The sequence below is a fragment of the Protopterus annectens genome, chromosome 3.part1 (assembly GCF_019279795.1).
Source record: "Protopterus annectens isolate FY-2018-M chromosome 3.part1, PAN1.0, whole genome shotgun sequence".
In the NCBI taxonomy this organism is placed as follows: Eukaryota; Metazoa; Chordata; order Ceratodontiformes; family Protopteridae; genus Protopterus; species Protopterus annectens.
The window spans coordinates 1909291781-1909316117 of record NC_056732.1 but is presented as its reverse complement, the minus strand read 5'-3'; the positions used below and the strand labels follow the sequence as shown (position 1 = coordinate 1909316117).

Genomic DNA, 24337 nt, shown 5'->3' with positions numbered 1-24337 from the left:
AGAGCATGGGAAGTCTCTGGGACAGGAATCGATCCATCCAGCATGTCCTATTTATTATTGTGGTGAGGTTTAGATCCCTGGAGCATGTGGCTCGAGGGGATATGGTTTTCTCTAGGTGGAGCATGTCCTTCAATTCTGGGTTGGACATGGCCTTGTATGTCAGGCAGAGATCACCTCTGAGTAGGCGGTATGCAACCGAGTACAGCTGGAGTTTCTTCAGTCGAACTGCATAGGGCTTCTGCTTGAGGCCAGTGAGTCTCTTGGTGAGGAACTTCTGTGATCTTTCCAGTTGTTGCAGGTGTCTTGTAAGGTACATCCCAAATGGGGCATTGTACTCTATGATGGGTCTGATGAGTGATGCGTAGAGGGGCCCAATGACCTCTTTCAATCTGGATGCAAACCCTTTTGTGATAAGGCGGGCCACACAGAAGGATTTTCTAACCACTTTGGCAATGTGATTATCAAAGGAGAGGTTACTATCTACTTGGGTCCCCAGATCCCTTATTACGTTTTCTGTATTTAGGGGCCTATCACCTATGTGGTAGTTTGTGGGTACTTTGCTTTTCCCAAAGGGATGACTATGCACTTTTTGGCATTTAGCTTGAGGCCATGGTTTTGACACCAGTTATCTGTCTCAGTGAGACCCTTTTCGAGGATGTCTGTGTCAGCCAGAGAGTCAATTATAGCCCCTAGTTTGCAGTCGTCTGTGAACTTGGTCAGCCATAGTCCTCCTGTGCTTCCATGTACCTCTGAGACATATATGCAGAACAGGAGGGGTCCTAGGACTGAGACCTGGGGAACGCCACTTGTAACCGGTTTAGAGGCAGACCAAGCTCCTGCAGCTCTTACCATGTGGGTTCTGTCCGTGAGCCAGTTGGCAACCCATCTCATGACATAGGGGTTTATGTTCAGGCTGGTGAGCTTGTCTATAATACCTGAGTGGAGAATGGTGTCAAAAGCCTTTGCAAGGTCTAGGTAGGTTGTGTGGACCACCTTTCCCTCATCTATAGCCTTGGTAACTGTCTCAAGGAAGTCCACCAGGTTTAGGAGGCATGATCTACCCTTACCAAAGCCAAACTGGGTAGGGTCCAGTGTTTGGAGGTTTCCAAAGTCTCTGTTAATGAGATCCATGATGATGATGAGCTCAATAGCTTAGCAGACCAAGCTAGTCAGGCTTATAGGGCGATAGTTCCTGGGGTCCGTTGTGGCTCCGCCTTTGTGGAGCGGAATAACCATTGCTGTGTGCCACTCTATGGGCACGTAGCCTGTGGAGAGGCTGAGTTTAAATAGTGTGTTTAGGTGAGGGGTTAGTTCATCTTTGAGCTCGTGTAGGACACAGCCTGGGACACTGTCTGGTCCCATTGATGCTGTGTTTTTGGCTTTGGAGAGGGCTGTTTTAACCTGAGTGCCTTTGATTTCAGGGGCACTACATTCTTCTGGTATAGCTATGGTCCCTTTTGGGCATGAGAGGGGTTGAACCTGTCTGCCAGGATGTTGGCTATATTGGTCGGTTCAGTGTATTTTGTGCCATTCTGCACTAACTCTGAGCAGATCTGAGAATTGCCACTTAGATTCTTGACATAGCTAAATAACGCCTTGTGGTTATCTTTGGAATCTATGGCAATTTTTCTTTCGAAGCTAGCCTTGGATGATTTTATGAGGGAACATAGTTTCTTGCTGATACTGATCAGGGATGTCTTCCCTTCTTGGGATTTTATTCTTTTCTGTATTAGTTTCCTCCTTCTATTGTATAGCTTGTTTATGGCAGGGGTCCACCAGACTGGTTTCCTTTTCTTGGAGGAGTGAGTCTTGGTTTTGTTTGGGATAGCACGATCCATGCATTCTTGTAGGTGCCCATAGAGTGCATTAGTAAAGATTTTGCAGCTTAGACAGCATTATCCTTTAGCATGGGACTTTGAAACTTTCCAACTCTGTCTTAAGTAATGTGAAATTTGCTTTTGAAAAGTTTTTCACGGTGGTTTCTTTGACCGGGGGTGGTGGCGGAATGTGGATATCCAGAGTGATTAGTTTATCATCAGATCTAACCAGCGAGGGGTTGACCTCCGGTGTGGAACACCAGTCGCCCATGTTGGTAATGACCAGGTCCAATATGTTGTCACCTCTGGTGGGGGTGTTGACCAGTTGATCCAGGGGATTTGAGTTTATAAATTCTAGGAAATGTTGGGCAAAGGAGTTAGTACTTGAGCAGTTCTCCCAGTTAATGTTTGGGTAATTGAAATCACCCAATATCAGGGTGTTTGGTAGGACCTTTATGCTTCCCAGTGTTTCCAGGAATGCGGAGTGGGGGTCCTGAGACATAGTGGGTGATCTATAGCAAGCTATAATTTGAATTGCAGTTTTGCCTGTTGTTAGTTGCACTTGGATGATCTCTGAAGCATCGTGCTGTGCCACTAACCTGGAGGTGTGGGTATCCTTGATGAGTATGGATACGCCCCCGCCTTTTGTATTTTGGTTCGGGTTTTGTGGCCAAAATGTATGGTATGAGTTGTAGCATGGTAGTTCTGGGGTGCTCTCTGGAGCCTTAAACCAGGTTTCTGTTACTGCACATATATCGATTATCTCCATACTGAGGAGTGCCTCGAGTGCGTGCATTTTGAGGTTTAGACTTCTGGCACTGAGCAGTATTACCCTCAGTTTTTTTGTTACTTGTGCTATTTACGGCGGTGGGTTTGTCTTTTGAGCCTTGCCTAAAAAAGGCACTATGGGGGTGGCAAGAGACTTGGCCAGTATTCAAAAGCCTAAGGGTGACAGGTGCAAGCCGTCCCTAGCAAAACAGTGTGGTTTGTCGAGCATGTCATCCCAGGTTGACAGACACTGGACCCCCTTTGAATAACACCAGAAGCTTAGCCAATTGTTGAAATTGATCATTTTTTCTCTATACTGTGGTATCATTCTTTGTGAGGGCAGGATACTCCTCAGTGTCAGGGCCATACCGGCCTGGGCTACATGATCAGAGAGCTCCTCCATGTCTCTTTTCATGTAGTCCAGGGAGGTACGGCTCAGGTCATTCACACCAACATGGACAATGACAGAGTCATATTTGTACTTGTTCTGGAGTGACCTGAGTGCTTGTGTTATGTGGCGGATCCTGGCACCTGACAGGCAACTAAGAGTAACCCTCTCCTTGTTCAGCCTAGTGAGTGGGACGTCAGTGTGCCTGACTATAGAGTCACCTATTACTAGTGTGTTGGGTATGCTATTTTGCCTTAAGGGCTGTGATTGTGTGGCACACTGGTTTTGTGAAGTATGTGTTTCATGGTTTGTGTTGGGGGTGGAGGTTGCTTGGATGTCTGCTTTGGAGGTCTCTGTTGCTTTCGCAGATTTTTATTTAGAGCCTCCGAGTATGTTTTTGTGTATTTATGTGTGTTTTTTGCCAGTGCTGGTTTCATAGGTCTATGTGAGACTGGTGGTGTGATGCAAGTAATTCCCTTCTCCTCTTGACTTCCTGGTCCAGTCTTGGGATGAGAGAGCTTAGCCTCCAGTTTGGCTGTATAATTGCATCTCTCGCATGTATTAGTGTTTGGTGGAAGGAGGAGAGGGTTGTCTGTGTACATGAGGCAATTGTAACATTGCTTCAAAATGCCCAGATTCACCAGCTGGACTGGAGAGTACACCTGAAACTGCCCTTTGGACATGCCTGGATAGGTGCAGTGAACTATTTTACTGATTGGCTGTTAAGGTTGAATAGGGAGCGTTGTCCTTCTCTACAGTATAGGGGGGAATCTAGGTTTATTAGTGCTTGCTATGAGTTTTGGGCAAGTGCCGGGATGAGAAGTGAATAATTTGAGTGCTTAAGTTGAAAGTTTGTCTAGTTCCTAGGGAAAAATTGAAGAGTAGACTTTGTGGAGCCGGGAATAGTTATACCCTAGCTAACTGGCACTGCCCGACGTGCAAAACCATGCAAATGCAGGTTTTATAGCAGGGAAATGAAAGAGATAGAAATTAGCCCAATATGGCCAATAAACTACTCATTTTTGGGCTGAAACCACTCCTCCAGGGACAGATACGCTGCAGCTCCCTCTCTCACAGTGAACAGAGAAACTTCCTTCTATCCAACTAAGGTATGGGCAAACACAGAAACTTGTAACATGGCCCTGAATTCAGCACTAACCTAAAATCTGGACTAAACTAGCTTAGAAAGGTGGGAAAACAAGTATATATATTTTTTTGTTTTTTTGTTTTTTTTCAGAAAATAAAGCAAATACAATCAAAAAAACACTTTAAATGCACAGAAATGGCTATCACACTTAAGTGTGTAGCCTACAACAGTTAAACGGGTAATTTAAACACAAAAATGACTTTGTTAAAGTGCAGGCAGTAAAATAAGTAAAATATGTAGCTGAAACAAGCTTTTTAAATCACAGAAGCTCTAGGAAATAGGGCGGCCATGATGGTGCAGTGGTTAGTGTTGCCCCCTCACAGCAAGAGGTTCCCTGGTTCGATTCTCGGCTGGGGTGCCTTCTGTGTGGAGTCTGCATGTGGTCGTGTGAGTTTCCTCCAGGTGCTCCGGTTTCCTCCCACATCCCAACGACATGCTGTAGGTGGATTGGGCACTCTAAATTGGCCTTAGGTGTGAGTGTGTGCATGTGTGTGTGCCTTCTGTGGAAGGTTGGGCACCGGGCTGGCAACTCGACACTGTAAGACTCCACTGCCAATCATCAGCGGACAGGTGATCTGCTGTGGCGACCCCTAACTGGGAAAAGCCAGAAGAAGAAGAAGAAACTCTAGAAAATCTGCGTTTTAGGTGGAATTAGCTACAGGCAGCAAGAAAATGCAGAAAAATGATACTTAATCACTTCCTTTCTAAACAACCAAACCTGCCTAGTCCAGCCATATACATTGGACATACCCATGTGTTAACTATCTCTGCCCTATAATCCTAATAACTAATATGAACACTTGATACAACATGTCCTTCAACCATTACTAACACATTGTTGATAACAGAGGGTTGTCACTTTTGGCGCTTACAGCAACAGACTATTTCCATTTCAAATTTCCAACACTATAGGGCAGTAAATTGCAACTGTTAACTTCTAGCTTATTTTAAAAGCTCAAATTCTAAATTTACTCTAATAATATACTTCCACAAAGATTATGGTGGCAGGAGAGTCTCACTTTGTTCTTCTTTACTTTTCTGTGACTAATTATAACCATCCCAAAGACTCTGTTGGCAGTACAGTATCTCTTCCTTATTCCTCACTACTAATCTAAACAGTCTGGTGGCAGCACAGTGTTACCTTTTACTGCTAAATAATCACTTCAAAGGCTCTGGTGGCAGTAGGGGCACGTTTTCATCCTTCCTTCTCTCCAGTATTCCTAACACTCCAGTGTCAGTAAAGTGCAACTCTTTTTGGCTAATGTCCTTTAAATCTAAATAACTATGCTATGGACTCTGGTGCAACTCCAGAGTCTCTCCTTTGTCTTTAGTTTCTCTTCCACTATTTCAAGCACTCCAGCAACAGCAGAGAGTAACTCTTTACTGCCAACAACAGCCAAGCCTAAAATCTGTGGTAGCAGTAGATTATTTAATTCTTCCCTTGCTTCTCTCCATTATGTCTAGCACTCTAGTGGCAGTGGAGTGCATTTCTTCTCTGCTAACGCCAATTAGATCTATCAAACTATACTAAGTACTCTTTATTAGTAGTTGTAAAGTCTTTTCTTTTTCTTATATTCTCCTGTACTATTCAAAAGACACTGTTGAGAACAGAATGCTAATCTTTACTGTTAATACTACTCAAAACAACAATAATTACTCTTTCCTCTATAGTGACTCTATTTCCTCTCTCTTTTCTCTAGAGGCCACAAGTTCATAGGTTCATAGGTTCATAGGTTTATACTAGGCTATCTGCCCTAAGGCATTTATAAGCCTAGCCCAAATTTTTGTGGCTTACGCCACCCCTTATATGAAAAAATACTGTGCCCATTAGTTTGTTGTGCCTCTGTCCAGCAGTGACACAGAGATGATTCCCGGGGTAAACCTACGATCTCCCATCCACAGGTCTAGATTTCTCTTGAACAGAGTCAGCGAGGTGCTCTGCCTCACATGGACCGGGATTTTATTCCACAGCATAGGGAGTCTCCGAGTGATAAATCTATCACTCCAGCACGTCCTATTTATATCCGTGCTAAGGTTTAAGTCGCTTGCTCTAGTGGTTTTGGTGGATTTGGATTTTTTGAGGTGGAGCATGTCCATTAATTCCGGGGTGGACATGGCCTTGTATGTCAGGCACAAGTCACCTCTGAGCAGACGGTATGCAACTGAATAGAGCTGGAGTTTCGTCAATCTGGCAGCATATGACAGATTTTGGAGTCCCTTTATCCTTTTGGTGAGGAACTTTTGGGGTCTCTCCAATTGCTGCAGATGTCGGGTGAGTTTGTTAGCAGACTCTGCTGACTGCCCAGTCTCATTTTGATTTTACTTCCGAATACAATGTGAACACAATATATCTTCTACGGACACCTGTAACCCTTTACTGCAGTCTTATGGTATGTAACTCTCATCTTGATTCTAGCACTCTGGTGAGAACCTAAGAACCCCCTAACCCCTACCTCTGCAACTACTTCAATAACATTCTCAAAAATACAGAGGGTTTGTTTTATCCCATACCTTCTTACTAACAAATATTAAAAATCTAGTAAATTCTCCCTTACCAGCTAATTTTTATAATTCTTTTCCATTCCCTATAGTTAGGAAAAATTTGACAAAAATTAACAATGGCTTTAAAACAAACTAAAATTAACCTTCCTCCTAACTTCCTAATGCAATGAATCTGGACAAAACCTTAAATAAAGGGGGAAAGGTGCAGAAATTTGGGAGAGATTTTAAATATTGCTCTTATCAACTTAGAATGTTGTTGGAATAACAGGTTTTGTGTTAGCTTGCATTTTCTGAAGGATATACAGTCTGAAACTCAAATGTACGTCATTATTTAGTGACTTGAGTCTCTGTAGTTTGGAGAAAAACACAAATTCTAAGAGGAGCTGACCAAAAATATGAGACAAAAATCTGGACATTCTATGGAAATCTGGACAGTTGAGAGGTATGAACCACACATATAACACAATAACAAACTCAGCAGTGATATTGTCTTAAGTAAAATCTTACACAGATTAATTTATCTATTAACACCAAAATATATAGCAATGGCAGTATAGAAATATAAATCCAAAGTTATAACAAAGAACACACATCCAGCTGTCCCAATTGAAATAAATATCCAAAATAAGGCCTTAAAGCATATGTAAAAACACATTAAAAGGTAAATGGCTAAACAAAAAAAAAAATCTTAGATTGGTATTTAGAACCTTTCCCATGCAACGATGTCAAAATAAATAAGAATGCTCACTAAAATGATCACTTTCTTCATAAAGTGAATTAAAGTAATAACTGATGATTGAAATCCCAATCTAGGACCACAATTCTCTGCCACATCTTAATCTCCATCAGACTCATATTACTCCCTCACAAGACAAGACAGGATAGATCTACTACCTCCAAAACAATCACAGAGTACAACAAATTGAATAAAAATATGTCACATTACTCCACAAAACATGAACAGCAATTCTGATATCCTAGAAGCATGAATACGAATACAAACAACTACTCAAATATAGGTGGGCTGTTCGGAACCCAGTTAAAACAAAACCTCTGCTACTCATTTCATCTGCATATAAACTTTCATCTCTATGGGAGCAAGAGACCACAGTAGACCAGCTGAAAAGAGGTGTAATGCTACTAGTCTAAAAGACTCCAAATTCAAAGTCACTTTACTCACAGAAAGCTTAAAACAGCCGTAGACATACCGGATTATGTGCTAGTCCAGCTTTAAATACATAATTCAAATTATAAATAGTTGTGACCTAAATTCTCCATCAAGCCTACAAAAATGGAAAAAACAATTAAGCAAAGTCTTCTTCTAGCTCCGCAAAAAATCATCATAATGAGAAACATTAAAATAGACATATTAGCACCTAAACAAAATCAAAATCAAACACTCTCTCAATTGCATTTCTCAACTAATTTGTGCTACCATCAAACAAAATCATCACTCAACAAAGATACACTTTGGCACTTACTAATCACAAATCTTATAAATAGAGTTTCAGACATACTAACCCTGCCTAGCTCAGTCAGTGGCTACAATCCCATTGCTGCCTCAATCTCATTCCAGGTTCCTTAGTGAGGGCATACATTAACACATACAAGAACATTTCCAGAATCAAAATAACCCAAACTGCAAGAACTACATAAAATTGACTGGACTAGCATCTCCCAGGAAACTGGCAATGTAAGACCCCATGCATTATTTAATATTAAACTTCAGTCTGTCTTAAACAGTCTTCCTCTTTTCAAACAAAAGAGAAAAGGAAAACTGTCCATGGATAGACACTTCCACATGGGAACTCTTCAAACAAGGAGACAAAATCTGGAAAATGGAAGTTTTCCAAACATCTTTAGACTGTCAGTAATTCATCTGCCAAAGAAATAACAAGAAACGGCAGGTTTAAAAGCTAAATCCCACCGCCTCAGTAGCAAATAGAGAATAATGGTGTTGTAGCCCAAATGCTTCTAGTAAGTTATAAAATACATTGCCAAATTAAAAAAAAAACTCAGAATAACAAATTCCTACAAACTATGGAACCTTCATTTACAGAATAATTGAATATGTTGTTTCATTCACATGCTGTCCCTCCATTCCTGCCATCTATACTCCATCTCAGCTCAACACTCAGCTCTACACCATGTCAGTAAGATTATATACCACCATGTTACTTCCAAACTATCTCCAAAAAATCAAATGAAACAATTCAAAAACTAGAAAAGAAGGCTCTTCTCAAACAATTTGCTCTCCATCCACCTTACTTCATGTTTGAAATCAAAATATGCTTGCCCATATGTTAACCCTTTCATTAACTGTAAGCAAAGTTTTATATCAATGTAAATATATAATAATGATAGCCATCCCCAAAGCATCCCAACGCCTCATGTCTTTCAGATCCTCAGGACTATTAGTCCATCTCAGTCTTATGTCCATTGACTAAAATATTTGAAAAAGTAAAATGCAAAAGATGCCATACATAAATACATACGGCCTGCCTACTGACTCCCAATATGGCTTCAGGGCTACAGCACTCTTACAGCTTTCTGCATAGTCACTAGAAACATGTTTCAACAGAGAATGTATGAATTCCTCATTGGGGTCATCTTTATTGTTCTAAAGAGAGTTTTTGAGTCCATTGATCATCTTCTTCTACTCAAACTACAGAAAGTGGGATATAAAGATGAAGTGATTAAACAATTTACAAACTACGCTGAAAATTGATCCTTCAACATACAAAAAATAACCAACATTTATCAAAAGAAACTACTACAGCAGATGTCTTCCATGAACCAGTACTATTTCCCACATTCCTTTACCTTTTTATAAATAACATAACTTACAACATAGCAAGAAACAGAATTCTAAGTTCATAAGTTGCAACACCATGTTTAGGCCTTAAGGCCACTGAAAATCACTGACTCTGAAAATTGAGGATTACATTCTTCTTCCCTTATCCAACAGTACACTTCCTTCTTAAATTGTGATATGGTATTCAGATCCCTTAGTCTGCATGGCAATTCATTCCAAATTTTTGGAAAGGTTTGTCCAATGAATTTGCCTCTAAATTATGTTTTATTCAAATGAATATTAAAGTTTTAAGAGTGAAATTCCATAGTTTGTGTAGCCTGAAGGGTTATGTCATTAAATTCATTATAAGCTGAAATTTATTTTCCTTGAAAATATCTACAGTGGAATAAAAAAAAATTTAGTTTAAAGTATCTAAAATGATACCTTAAATGCCTGACTATAAGAATATGCTTGATGAATTTCCTTTGGACTAATTCCAGTTTCCTAAGCTAGCATGCTTTATGAAAGTAGGAGTTACTTTATTCCAATAAAAGTGTTAAATATGTTCAATAAAGTGGTTGTCTAATCTTATTAACAGTGTATTGGGACAATGTTGCCTACATAGTTTCAACAGTTTGGCTGCTATATGGAAATTATCTAATACTGTTTTTTAATGCTTTTACAACTTCAATATATGATAGTCCATTCCCTTTTGTAGTCCATATTCCTTATGATACTGCTCTGTTACAAAGGGTCACCAAAAATCTATCTGAAATAAGGGAGTAAGGGAGAAGTATAAAGCTTCTAAAATCTATCAGATGCTTGTGTCCAAACAATGGAAAAAAGTTATTATCTCACTGAGTTATTGGCTGTCTGGCATTGGAGTCCCCCATCTTTCCATACATTCTATATCTTATTTAGAAGCTTAAAGGAGTTTCCATACACCCATGATTATTATTAATACACAATGGATACTGGGCACCAGCAGTTAGTGTTTTTTTAAAGATTTTGCAGAGTATATCCTTTGCACAGGGAGAGGGATCCCCAACCCTATTACAACTCATATATACTGGGATTGGCCTCCTGCCTCTAAGCTCTGGTTCCAGATTCACCATTTGGAGATTAATATCTTAAGTATAAACATATCATGTTCTAAATCAGTTTTTTGGGGCACATTGCTAAATGTATGTCATGCTTACAGCCTTTGTTACCAGTCATTGATTCTGCAATTCTATCTTTTGTGCAGGCTTGCATTTACTCTTTCTTACTTACAAGACTCTTAACCCAACTATACTACCACCACTACTAACCACAGTCAGAAATAGCTAGTTGTCTTTACATTAACATCTTGCCTGACAACTTTGTTACTAATATTATAAATGACAAGAAACTATTTTAACTTGCAACATTTTCTGTATATACTGTTAATAATCAATATCTTGTTATTGTATTAAAGCCAACAACCTGTAATGTTGTTTACTATTGCTGCAACTTTGTATCTCTGTCATGTACATGATGTGGAGCTTTTCTCCCCAGGCATCCACTGAAAAAGGACCTGTGTCCAGTCGGAATTCCCGGTAAACAAATGTAAATAAAAATAAATAAAATAATACTCTAACTGGAAAACCTCACCCCCTATATCAGTGGAACAGTTTGTCTTGGGTAATGAACATGGGTACATCTTTTTTTAAAAAGTGCCCTAGCAGCTGTTGACTACTTCCCCTTCTAGAGTTGCATTTGCCTCCCATAATTCTCAAAACACTACTTCAATTTGGGTTATATTTATTAAAGAGCTCAAAAATACCCTCCTCGGGTATCTTTACAGAGTAAGCACTATCCATAACTTCTGTTTTGCTTGTGAAATGGCACCAGTCTTGTAATGTATGGATTCCTTAGCTTCTTTTCTTTTATGTATATAGTTTTCTTTTTTGAAGATTTCCTTTGTTAATGGTTAAATATTGTTATAAATTTGTTGTTAGCTGGATGTCATTGTATGTCAGCTGCAATTATGACCAGTAAGCTTTTGTGTTCTTTGTTCCAAATGGTTGCTGTTTATTAATAAATGACTGTTGTGTGTGTATATATGTATTTGTATGCATCCATCAATCTACAACCCCTTTTTCCCATTTGTGTACATGGGGTTGGGATGTCACTTCAACAGTAACAATCATCTAGAACCAAGTTTCACACTGTCAGGTGGCTAGCCCTGTATATTACCTCTCTTAATATATATATATATATATATATATATATATATATATATATATATATATATATATATATATATATATATATATATATATATATATATATATATATATATATATATACATATCTACATATATAGTTATACTTCCAAACAGCACTATGATTTTGTCTGTTTCAATCTCTCTCTCTCTCTCTCTCTCTGTTTCCCATTTACACATCATGTGGCACAGCGGGCAAAGAGTGCCCTTCAGCGCTCGTTGTTTCTGTAGCAGTTGCAGGTTTTATGGGCTTAGGTTGCTAGCCCAAGGCCCAACTCTCCTCGGTGGGTGCTTGTTCCAGTAAGATACTTGTATATATTTCCCATCATCTCCTTCAGCTTGCTGTTTATTACCTTGACCATTATGGCACAAATATTTTAAATAATGTTTTAAAACAACTCTGATAATTTGTTGTATAAGTCCCTCCAATGAAAATTTCTTTCTTGCAAACCAGTTTAGGTTTTCACAATTGATGATAAACTATCCTTTGAGAATCATATACTCAGCAAAAAGACCCATTTTAAGCTTTGCAAAACAAACCTACCAAGTTGAAACTAGCTACCATTTAAACAGTGCTACAGAAACAGTCTGTTTGTAAGTGCAGAACAGTAGTAAGCCTGCAGTTGTTCACCTTGTGGTTAGCCCACCCTGGAAACCATCAAACCACCAATCAGGCATCAGATAGTAGCGTGATGTCATAGACAAGAGTTTACAATTAGAAGTGATAACAGCGCCACTTTTAAAGTTTCTCCCTTTCTCTCGCTACAGTCCAGAATGCATGTGCTTGCCAAGTAAGTATATTGCTGTTTATCTGCATTCTTTGTACTGCTTTATATTTTAACTCTTAATGCTAGCCAAAACCCCTGATGTCTATGATTGGTTATTGTAGCATATATTGAATAGCCGCCAAGTGGCTTCAACGACTGTGTCAGCGTGTACACCACTGTTAGCTGTATCTAATATATTTCTTGTGCTGTTACCTCATTGCAAGTAATATGAAAATCTGAATGTAGATATTGAAGAAGTAAGCTGAATGTATGATAAATTGTAGTCGAATGCTCTGCATGTGTGACTGGTTAGTGGTTGAAGGCAGATTGCTAAGTTTGTTATGTGCAACTCCTCAGAGGGTATTGTGACAGCTAATAGCAGGGCCTTTGATGAATTTTGAACACAGTACCAAGTTTCTAGCTCTACAGTATTGAGATTACTGTATATTTAACAAGTTACTGGCTGTACCTGCTGCATGTTTTGTGTGTTGCTATCTGGGATCTCACTGCATCTCTCTGTCCCACCATTTTTCTTTAGTCCCTGAGCCCAACGGCATCATTTTAACTTGAATTAGAGCCCTGCATCTCCCAAGTGATAACCCAGTTACCTGCAATGGACCCTCTATTTGAAAACTGAAATTAAGCAGCATATGTGTTACTCTCAAACAAAAAGAAAAATCTGCTCATTAATCTTACAGCTTTGTGAATTCTTAGTATATTTTGACTTGCACACTGCTCACACTGTTAGCTTCCTAGCATAGCATGAAAAACATAAGCCAGTTAGCAGGATTCCCCCTCACAGTATAATTAGTTTAATCCCCAGAAGTACAGAATTGGAAATATATTTCCTACAAAATTTAGACAGTGTTACAGAAACAGGCTGTTTGTAAGCACAGAACAGTAGTAAGCCTGCAGTTGTTTGCCTTGTGGTTAGCCCGCTGGCCTTCTGGTTAGCTGCTTCGTTTGCCCTCGCTATGCTCGGGCTCACTCCGCTCCCTTACCCTGCCCCCAATTCTCACCCGCCCCCACTACCTCTAATTTTATATCTAACTAACCACTCCCACTACTCCCTCAACCAATCCCCAAGCTAAACTAGTCTCTCTCTCATAAACTCCACCTACCAATCACCTTTATCCTCCTCTTCACAGTCCACTTATCCAACACTTGATTGTATACTCTATCATTAACTCAGCACACCCTCTAAACCATCTAATACTATTTATACTCCTCCCCATTTTACTAGGTGCATACTACCAAACTGCCTTTGAAAAATAATACCTTCTCGACTATGACTACCCCAAAGCCCAGACCACAACATTCCTACCCAGGCACATTCTCCCAAATAAATTAAACCTCAATATCTCAATTTACCAGAAACCATGTATCAGTCACACAAACAAAACGAAAGATTTACTTAACTCTGCCAAAACTAGACGGTATCTATACTTAGTTCTCAAATTAACCAAACTAATAGCAAGTATCAAGGCTAAAATGCTTAAGGATGGAAACAGTCATCCAAACCCAGGCCCACTAATCAACACCTGCAGAATCAACAATCCCCCCATTCTCATCTACTTCCAGCAAATATCCTTATCTAATCTCTTGGTAATTCATCTGAATATTAGAAGCATTAAAAACAAACCACAGGACTTACATGCTCTCCAAGCTACATATAACCCAGAGATTCTTGGTCTTTCAGAAACCTGGATAAAACCTACCACAGCAGACAATGAAATTCTCCCTCCAGGCTATATTCTTCTAAGGTCAGATTGCATAGGGAAAAAGGGTGGAGGGGTAGCAATTATATATAAAAACACCCTTGAAATGATCAAAATAGCCCCTGGCCTTCCCACATTCAATAACGCAGAGATCTTAACTGCCAATATTAAAATTAACAGGAAGCATATCAATATTGTGTGTGGATACATTCCCTCAGGTAATAATATTGGTACCTTAGAAGGCATTCTCAATGGACTATCCAACACTAATCCCAAGGAACTATTATTCTAAGGGATTTCAATATAGACTGGAACCTATGTTCCTCACAAAGGCCAACCAACCATCCACATTAAACTTTATGGGTTCTCCCAACTAATAAAATCTCCTACTAGACTCAATAAAAATAATAATTTGTGTGACTGATACATGGCTTCTGGTAAATTGAGATATTGAGTTTTAATTTATTTGGGAGAGTGTGTCTGGGTAGGAAAGTTGTGGTCCGGGCTTTGGGGTAGTCTTAGTCGAGAAGGTATTGTTTTTCATAGACTGGATACTCACTAACAAACAACCTCATAACTTCAGACTTAAGTGATCATCTCACCATCTTTATCATAAAATCCAAAACTAATAAAATCCATCAGCCCACTTATCAGACAATCAGGAATAAAAAAAGATTTCAATCCTTACAGCTTTCAATCTGACCTAAATTGCTGTAACTGGTCTATAGTCTGCCATGTGCCATTAGATGAAGCCATACACTACTTTAACTCCACCTTTCTCTCTATCCTAGACTCACATGCACACTCACGTACTTCATCTCTCTTCAAAAACTTTCCCTACATAACCATACAACCAATTGGTTTCAAAGTTACCTTCAAGGTAGAAATCAGGAAGTACTCTGGCAAAACAGATTGTCCACCCTTCTACCTGTTGCATTAGGAGTTCCACAAGGATCCATATTAGGTCCTCTACTATTCTCAGTCTTTGTTAATGATCTACAGTCAGCCACTCCTGAAGCTACCTGTATACAATACGCAGACAATTCTATTTTGATATGCTCAGCCAACTCCTTCCGAGAACTCCTGTCCCTGACCTAGAAAACATTTAACTCAGTCAAAAGCTGGTTCGCTGGCAGACATCTACTAATAAATGCTAATAAAACGAAGCTATTGCTGTTCTCCCCAACTCGTCGATCCCCTCAGGTCACCTTTGGAATCGCATCCAACAATGGTACCATAATCTCCCCTGATAGCCAGACCAAACTACTAGGGCTACTAATTGACAACAATCTGAAATTTGACCTATATGTTAACCAAATATTCAAAAACACCAATAAAAAACTGGGCTCACTCTACAGAAACAAAGCCTTCTTAACCTCTTTGGCCCGAACAAACACAGCATGCACCATTCTACTCTTCGCATTCCTATATGTCTCCCCTATTCTCACTAACCTCTCAAAAACTGAACTAAATAAGTTAACTGTCTGCTACAACCATATTGCTAGATTTGCTGCAGGGTCTACCTATCACACACATCACTGTCAAAATTTAAAACTACTAAAATGGCTTGAGTTCCCCAACCTACTTCTCTATAATCAGCTTACAATAGCCCACAGAATACTTAACCAACCAGACATAGTATCGGGAATACAACCCTTAATTACCCCTCACACCAGTACCAGGCCACTGAGATCCAGTAACAAATTAATGATACAAACCTCTAAATCCTGCAATCATGCTGGTAACCCAGTATTCTCCAATTACAAAGCAAAAACCTGGAACTCGTTCCCTCCTGCCTTAACCCTGGAACCCTCTCTAACTAAATTTAAAATTGCAGCAAAAAGTTATTTCATTAACCACTGGATATGTACTTGCTCTAGCTCAGGTTAATCACCCACAGTCTAGCTCTCTATGTGCTCAATGCTATTATTTTTCTTCTCTTCCTCATTTTTTTCCTGGCATTTCTTCTTACACCATATTCCTTACCACCCAAAACCAACTCAAATAATTTTCTCCCAGCTTACTATCTCCTCTAATCATTGTTTGTATGCATTGTAATCTGAACTGTTGGTATTGTACTTTTTAATTGTATTTGTTAAAATAATCTTGTACTTCTGGAGCTTTTCTCCTCGGACCTCCACTGAAAATCGATATGAATCCAGTTGGACTGAAATGGATATGAATCCAGTTGGACTGAAATGGATATGAATCCAGTTGGACTTTCCCGGTCAACAACCCTGCCTCCTCTATTATTGCTCCCTTTTCAGTAACCTACATACATCTCTCCTGAACAGACTGCAGTCGTGCTACTATAAAATAGCCAAGTTTGTCTCCAACATGCCAACTCGCACACATCATTGCCTGGCCGTTAAATCTATAAACTGCTTTGAGTTCCCTCGTTACCTACATTACTCCCAACTTACTCTCACCCGCAAACTACTAAATAATCCAAACTACTGCCCATCCCTTCAAACTGTAATATAAACACACACACCTAGTCTGCATCTTAGGTCCTCTAACAAACAACTCTTAACCATAACTAAACCCAACAAAAGAGCTGGAGAATGTCTCTATTCCCATGCCATTGCCAAACTTTGGAATGCACTCCTTCTCTCTCTTACTCAACTAGACGCTTTAAAAACATTTAAATTTGCACTAAAAGAACACTATCTCAATAATGTTGTCTGTTCTTATAGTCGTATAATTAAACTGCCTTAAATGTCTTGGCCACTATACACTACAAATATTTTTATTAACTTAATATAGTTGCAATTTACAGTACCTGTCTTCATATCCAATCTCTTGCTTTCTTTATTTCTGTGGTTAAATAAACAGAACTGATTAAACAGCATTATTTATGAGAATATACAAACAGAATTACTAAAAATTTAACACACTGGGTTTATTTTCTTGAATTATATACCTCTATAATAAGTATTTGTCTTGTATATCTACTCCATTTTGTATTATATAAAAACTTTCTTGACTTTCAAAGTTAAGCTGATGTTATGTAAACATTTCTGTGATTGTCCGGAGCTTTTCTCCCCGGGCCTCCACTGAAAGTGGGTCGCAGGGTCCAGTGGACCTTCCTGGTCAACAAATGTCAATAAATAAATAAATATAAACTAATGGAATAAAGTTTTAAAATGCATATTTTTTCAACCCTTTTGCTCACCAGCTATTTTTGTTTTTTTGTGATATTTACTAGGCACTGATACAGGGTAGGCCCTGTCACAGTATCTTGAACCATGATATGTTAAAACCTAACAGAAGTACATTGGCTTGTCAAAATGTTTCAGTGAAAGAAATATTAGCTGGAGATGGATATTTTTCTTATGGACCACTTAAGATGGAAAAACTCCATAACTACTGCACTTTAACTTGTGAAGATCTTAATGTTGGAAGGGTTCTTTTTCCCTAAAACAGTCCTGTAGACATAGTCATCTTCTTCAGGTCATACAAGAATCTCAATCCTATTCATTACAACATTTTTTTACTGTTTTCTCTTTAGAAATTGCCATTAAACAGAGGTAATAAAAGAATAAGCATGGAATTTTGATAATGCTGTTTGAGGATATAGGCCATGTATTTCATGGTCGGTGAATATTATATATTATACATTATATATAATATATTACTCTCTGTTTCTCTCTCTCTCTCTCTCTCTCTATATATATATATATATATATATATGTATGTATGTGTATGTAAAGATATATATATATATATATATATATATGCATACACACACACACACACACACACACACACATATATATATATATATATATATATATATATATATATATGGGTCACCTTTAAATGCTCGACAACGCGTTTGGCCGACACGGAATCCGACGGGACGAAAATACCGACAACGCAGATGACCGACAAGGTGAGAATCCGACGGACGCGGTAAGTGTGCGATCGAGTGAGGGATTTAGTGTGAGGGAGCGAACAGGTAAGTGCGATAGTGAGGGACTGTGGGTTTAGGGGTGGGTAAGTGAGTTAGGTTAGGTGCAGGTAGGGTGAGTGTATAGTGAGGGACTGTGGGTTTAGGGTGGGTAAGTGAGTTAGGGTTAGTGCAAGTAGGGTGAGTGCGTAGTGTCGGATCTTGGGGTTACGGTGGGTAAGTGAGTTAGGGTTAGTGCAGGTAGGTAAGTGCGGTAGTGTCGGACCTTAGGGTTAGGGTTTGGGTTAGGGATAGTGCATATGTTATGTCGTGTACTGTGTTGTTTACGTGTAGTGTGTTGGTGTACTGGTTTTCGGTGTTTTGCGTTGTCGGCGTTTTTTGTTGTCGGCCTTTTCGTGTCGGTCATTAGTGTGTCGGGCAAACGCGATTTCGAGGAATTAAAGGTGATCCATATATATATATATATACACACACACACACACACACACACACACACACACACACACACAGACACACACACACACATACACACATTAAATCTGTTTTAGGTACAAAGCACAGAATAAAGCAAACGGACAGTGCTGTAAGCAGTGAATATGGGAAGAAATGTAACTGAAACTGAATGAGTGTTCTGTAATAAGATGCCAAATTTCATGAGCATCATGTGTCTTTCCAACACTTACACAGTCTAGATTTCAGATTTTTTTGCTTTCTTTCCAAAAAAATGGAACACTAATGCCCCTGGTAATCGGATTACTGCTGTTGTTTCTATCAAGCTTTTTTTTCATATAACTGGTCAATAGTTATCTGTAAATATCATTTTCGACTTATGTGGTTATGAAACAAAACACAAGCACATACAATAATCATTAGAGTCTTTAATTACTCATAGTCACAGAGTTATTACAGCTTAGAGAAAAAACATACAGATGGTTTTGCATTCACTCAGAACACAAACAACTGCAAGATAATTTGCTATTCCATCTCATAACAAACCTGTGAATAGTCTAAACAAATTCCATCATACAGGAAATTCAATTGTTTTGAGTCATTTGAGACAATGAACAATATTTATGGCTAAAATCCCACTTCACCAGTAAAGTCAGGAAAATAAGCATATTATACTCACACTGTCTGTCTTTGAAAAGTGCAGTGATGAAGGGATTGAAATGTCTTCAAAAGTGGTAAATGAACCACATTTCTTCAGCTGAAGGACCAAAATATTTGGTAAGGTTTCAAAGTAATATTGCTAGGTAAAAAAAAAAGATAATTAAATTTATTTATAGAAGCATGTCAGCAAGGTTTTGGAAAAATCAGAAAAGCAAAAAAATATATGTATGTATGTGTATATATATATATATATATATATATATATATATATATATATAAAATGTACATTTGTGTATTATATCAGCACTAACACTGTGTATAGTTATAAAACATTTAAATATTTAACATATGTTTAGAATGCACAGCATTGCACACATTCATATGCAGCAAACTTAGATAAAATTTAATAGACTTATGTTAACATTTTATACTCTTTACAAAATAAATCTGAATATGTCCCCATATTTAGATCTTCATAATAGGATTCAAAGCTTTTTTGGTGGCATATTAGCTCTTGATTATTCAGATTTGCAGTGTAAGATTAGTATTTGCTGCTGTGTAAAAGAAACAGGATATTACAGTCCTTTACTTCTTTTTAATGTTGTCCATTCATCCATTTGTCTGCCCATTCATTCATCCATCCAGCCATCCATTTTACAAACCTCTTCCTGGTGAGGGTTACAGTGGAAGCAAGCCGTGCAGGGCAGATGTGACATCCCATTTCCCAGCAATGGTCTCCAATTCATGCTCATGATTTCCAAGCATTCCCAGGCAAGCTGAGAGTTAGACACATTCTGGCATGTCCTAGGTGTGCGCTGAGGGTCCTATTAGTCGACCATGACTAGCACTCCTTTCATAGAATATACCGGATGGGAAAAACTCATATTCACAAAATGCCCACAGTAATCCAAGCACTTGTTTTAACCCAGAGGAGCAGTGACTGTAGTCCAAGAACTTTCTAGACTGCAGACTCCCCACTCTGTCAAGGAAACAGAGCTCAGCTGCCATAAAAACAAGCTCCCTTCTACCAGTAGTATCTGTAGTGTCATTTTTTTCATTCACTGACCAAATCAAATGATCATAAGTGTGGATGGAGTTGTGCATTATGTAGCAAACTAGGAGTTTCATCCTAAGACTTAGTTCCTAATTCACCAACACCATCTGACTCAACATCTGAACTATTGCTATCTCTGCTTCCATCCACAGATGACTTTTTCAGCAAGGTGTGCTTTCTCTCACAAACAGTACACCAAGATACTTCAAATACCAGTTCCCATCTCATTACACGAAGAGAGTAAGTTTATATTTTTTAAGAGATAAAAATAACCTCTGATTTGAGGGTGCTGATTGTCACTAGCTGTTTCACATTTAGCAGGGAATCACTTGAGTGTACATTAGAGATTACAGTCACTTAAAAATAAGAATATAATACCAACTGCACATCATAAAGATGCAAAAGTAATTTCACAGATTATATATAATCCATCTTTTGTGTCTGATTGATATTTTATCTGCTAAAAATCACAAATAGGATGGGAAGAAAAAGTGCAGCGTTGGCAGACTCCTACACATACTTTAAGGGCCCTCAGGTTAAAGTAGACAATGTGTGTACAGCTCTCAACCTTCAAATACAATGACCATATAGCTCTCACAATAGCAATGGTTACCATGTTGTTGTACCACCTCTGTCAAGATACACTGTAGTATGCACTTATATAGTTTCTCCAGATCTGCAAACCATATATAAACAACACTGACAAAGTTCCTTAACCTCACCAATATTTGTTCAATGATAAAGAATTAATCACAGTTCCAGATGAAATCTGCATTGCTCTTACTGAAACAGAGGTTCAACTACTGGATAAAATTTCCCTTCCAGCACACTGCCATAGGCCTTCTCAGGGAGACAAAGGGGCATGATGCCTCTGTATTTCAAGCAAAATATTTTATTTGTCTTTTGAAAAAAAGAGAGATAACAACTTGCTTTGCCAGCCCAGAGAGAGACTTCCACCCTTCTTAGCAAAATACAGAAAGCATGTTATGCATGACATCTGAATAATATATGGTGCCTTCAGCATTTCCAACTGAATAACATCAATGACAACAGGCTTAACACAATGGTACTGCTTAATTACAGCACTGACCTCATCTACAGAAAAGGTTCTAATCCTAACCTACAATCAGCTCTGCCTCTGTCATTCTATCTATTACCTCCCCAATAAGTGTCCTGCCCTCAAAAACCTAGTACAACATCACTCAGCCAAAAGGCCTCTTAGATCATCAAGCAAACTACTACTAGAAGTCACCAACAGCTACAATAGCTTTGGAGATGCACTATATAGTAGTTTGGTGGCTAAAAAATGGAACTCTGTCCCTACTAGCATTCAAAACACATCATCTAAAGCCTCCTTTAAAGACCTCATCAGGCAACATCTCAAGCAAAGTTGGCAGTGCCATGATTGCTCCCAGGCTAGTGAAAGCGGATAACATATACATACTAAATCTAGAGCAATTGATAATAGTTTTTCAATCTTACTCACAAACACTGGCTAATCTACAATGTATGTACTGTACCTGTGTACTATGTATGTATTCTACCTACATTCCAAAGTTCAGCCGTACACCACAAATCTATTACTTACCTTTATTTTTAAAATTAATATTTTTTTGATTGTTCTCTCCACTGTAACTGTTTGTGCTGCATACCACTGTAAAAACATGTCTCTTGTAATTTGTGTGTATACTGATTATGTCTAAATAACAAAATTTGTCTGTAATTTTTCTTTGTGGAGCTTTTCTCCCCGGGCCTCTGCTGAAAAAGGGCCTTTTCGGCTCAGTCAGACACCCCCGGTTAACAAATGTAAAATAAAATAAAATAAAATAAATAGTTCTTTCTAGCATTGTCTCTTAGGAGCTCCTCAAAGTATTCTTTCTGCTTCAAAGTTAAGATCAACATTTCTCCTTTCTTTCTGAGAACAGCTTAGGTAATGTCCTACCTCCACCTGTGGAGTCACCATATGTTGCACTGGAAGGTATATGGGACAATCTAATACTCATTTTCCAATGCCTCACCTAATTCCTTTTATATCTGGATGAATCTTTTGGGGACTCCTGCATCTGAAGCTGCAGCCTTTCTGATGTCTTGTAACTTAATGGACAAATTAAGACACCCCATACTATATAAATAGGGTCTACATTAGAAGATCGAAGTTCCAAAACTTAAAATCTGATATGGTTGACACCATATGATTAAAGTCTTGAAACTTCTAATCTTTTAACGGAGATCTCCGTACAGCACGGAAAGGGAAGATTTCCCTTTTCTGCACTGAACTGCGATCTCGGAGTTGGTATATTTAAGTAATGGGGGCATGTGGGGGGTGCAGGACACTTGCCTCCCCCCCTGATTAGAGTGTTTAAATGGTTTATTTGTGTAGGTTCTTGTGCTTTTATTAAATTTTCGATGTTTCAAGACTTCAAACATATGGTGTCGACCATATCAGATTCGAAGTTTAGAAACTTCGATCATGTAATATAAACCCTATATAGGTGACATCCTTCTTTAATCTGAATTTGGTGTCCAGCATTTGTTCCTAGACTTACCATCTTGACAAGCAACAGATATGTTTTGGCTATATCTCCTTGATGTTTCTTCAACATTTACAGTCTTGAAAATGATGGATTCAGACTTCACATCTCCATCCTCCACAAAGTCTTGCAGAGATGGAACTCTTCCCGACAGAGGTTTTGACCAGGTAGTTGCAGGACAACCTCACTACATGTTTGTGTTTTCTGGATCTGGCCAGCTGCCATTCTAGTGGTTTGATACAAATAATGCAAATAATAACCTACAAATGGTGATCAGTATTTAGTTTACAATTTCTTCCACTTGTTTATTGAAGGCGTATGATACTTCACTTCAGTTTCCAGCTCCTTCACCAGTATATATTTCCTGAACATAGCTAAACAAACCTATTTTGGTTTGTCATTTATTTATCTTTACTTTTAAAAAGTAGTGCAACTGCAAGCAATAGTGAACAGAAGCTACTGCAGGCGAAATAAAGAAATTCCAACTTTTGTCTTGCTTGTTTGTACTCTTATGGTCAGAACAATTTTGCTGTACTTTATTATTTAGTTGTACATTGCTTGTGTGATTTTTTGTCATAGAAGTTGATTTAAGTTCTCTTTGAATTTTGTGGTTACTGATATTGATTATTCTTTTCTTTTGCAATATTTTATTCATTTGAAGCTGAATATGGATTTGTTAAATGAATATGCAATTAACAATTTGCTAATGCAGAATTATCTTGTACAGTGTAATAAATGCTATGCATATTTAAAGGTAACAGCTGATAACACTGGTGATCTGTGTTCCTCGTGTCAAAAGTTGGATGATTTGCTGACCATTGTTAGAAGTAAATCTAGACTTAATGATGAGGATTGCACTTGTGCAATTGGCATAGCTTGGAGAACTGTTGTTTCATATATTGACTGGACTGATGAAATAAATAATGTTAGACATAGAACAAATAGAACAAATTTAGGAAATGATGCATCTATTTTCTGTAAGGATCATTCAACCCCTATGAAACAAGACAATGCCCCTGACAACTTTGGATTTCTGGATGCAAGTATGAGCAATCTGAGGATCCAGTTTGTTTAGAAGGGAACAAAAAAGAAAGTAAGAAAGAAGTCCACAACAAATAACAAGGAAAAAAATAAACTGATTAATGACTGTAAAGGAAAGAGAATACATAGTAAAAAGGACACTGCTTTATGCAACACACATTTGCAGGGAATAATGATGTTTTCTATCACAAAACCTTCAGTCTACAAAAAAGGCATCATCTTTCTAACGAAGAAGGTAGAAAAAGAGGCAAGGGGCAAGTGAAAAGGAAGAAATCAAAACTGAATGTGGAAGGATAGAAGAACATTACTTGTAAGAAAAAAGAAAAGAAAAGAAACAGATGCTGACTACATGGCTCAAGCTGTGGATTTACAATACCAGCTGGATGAGAATTTAATGCACAATGAAAACAGTAGGATTAATAAAACTAATAGTGATGAAGATCGGTCCTTCGTAACAACTGATAGAGCAGATATTAGAAACTGAAGATTCTTCAGAGCTGGTCAGCAAAGATATTCTTGTAATTGGAGACTCAATTATTAG

At 38.4% G+C, this 24337-nt stretch overlaps 1 protein-coding gene across 2 annotated transcripts in view; it reads right to left on the bottom strand.

Moving 5' to 3' along the window:
* LOC122798822 (ubiquitin carboxyl-terminal hydrolase 47-like) overlaps positions 1–24337 on the bottom strand; it is an 831248-nt gene that overhangs the window by 135654 nt on the left and 671257 nt on the right. For both annotated transcript variants that reach the window (XM_044067947.1, XM_044067946.1), the window contains exon 8: positions 19190–19309. In XM_044067947.1, coding sequence (XP_043923882.1) covers positions 19190–19309 — 120 coding nt within the window. The remainder of the gene's footprint in view (positions 1–19189; positions 19310–24337) is intronic.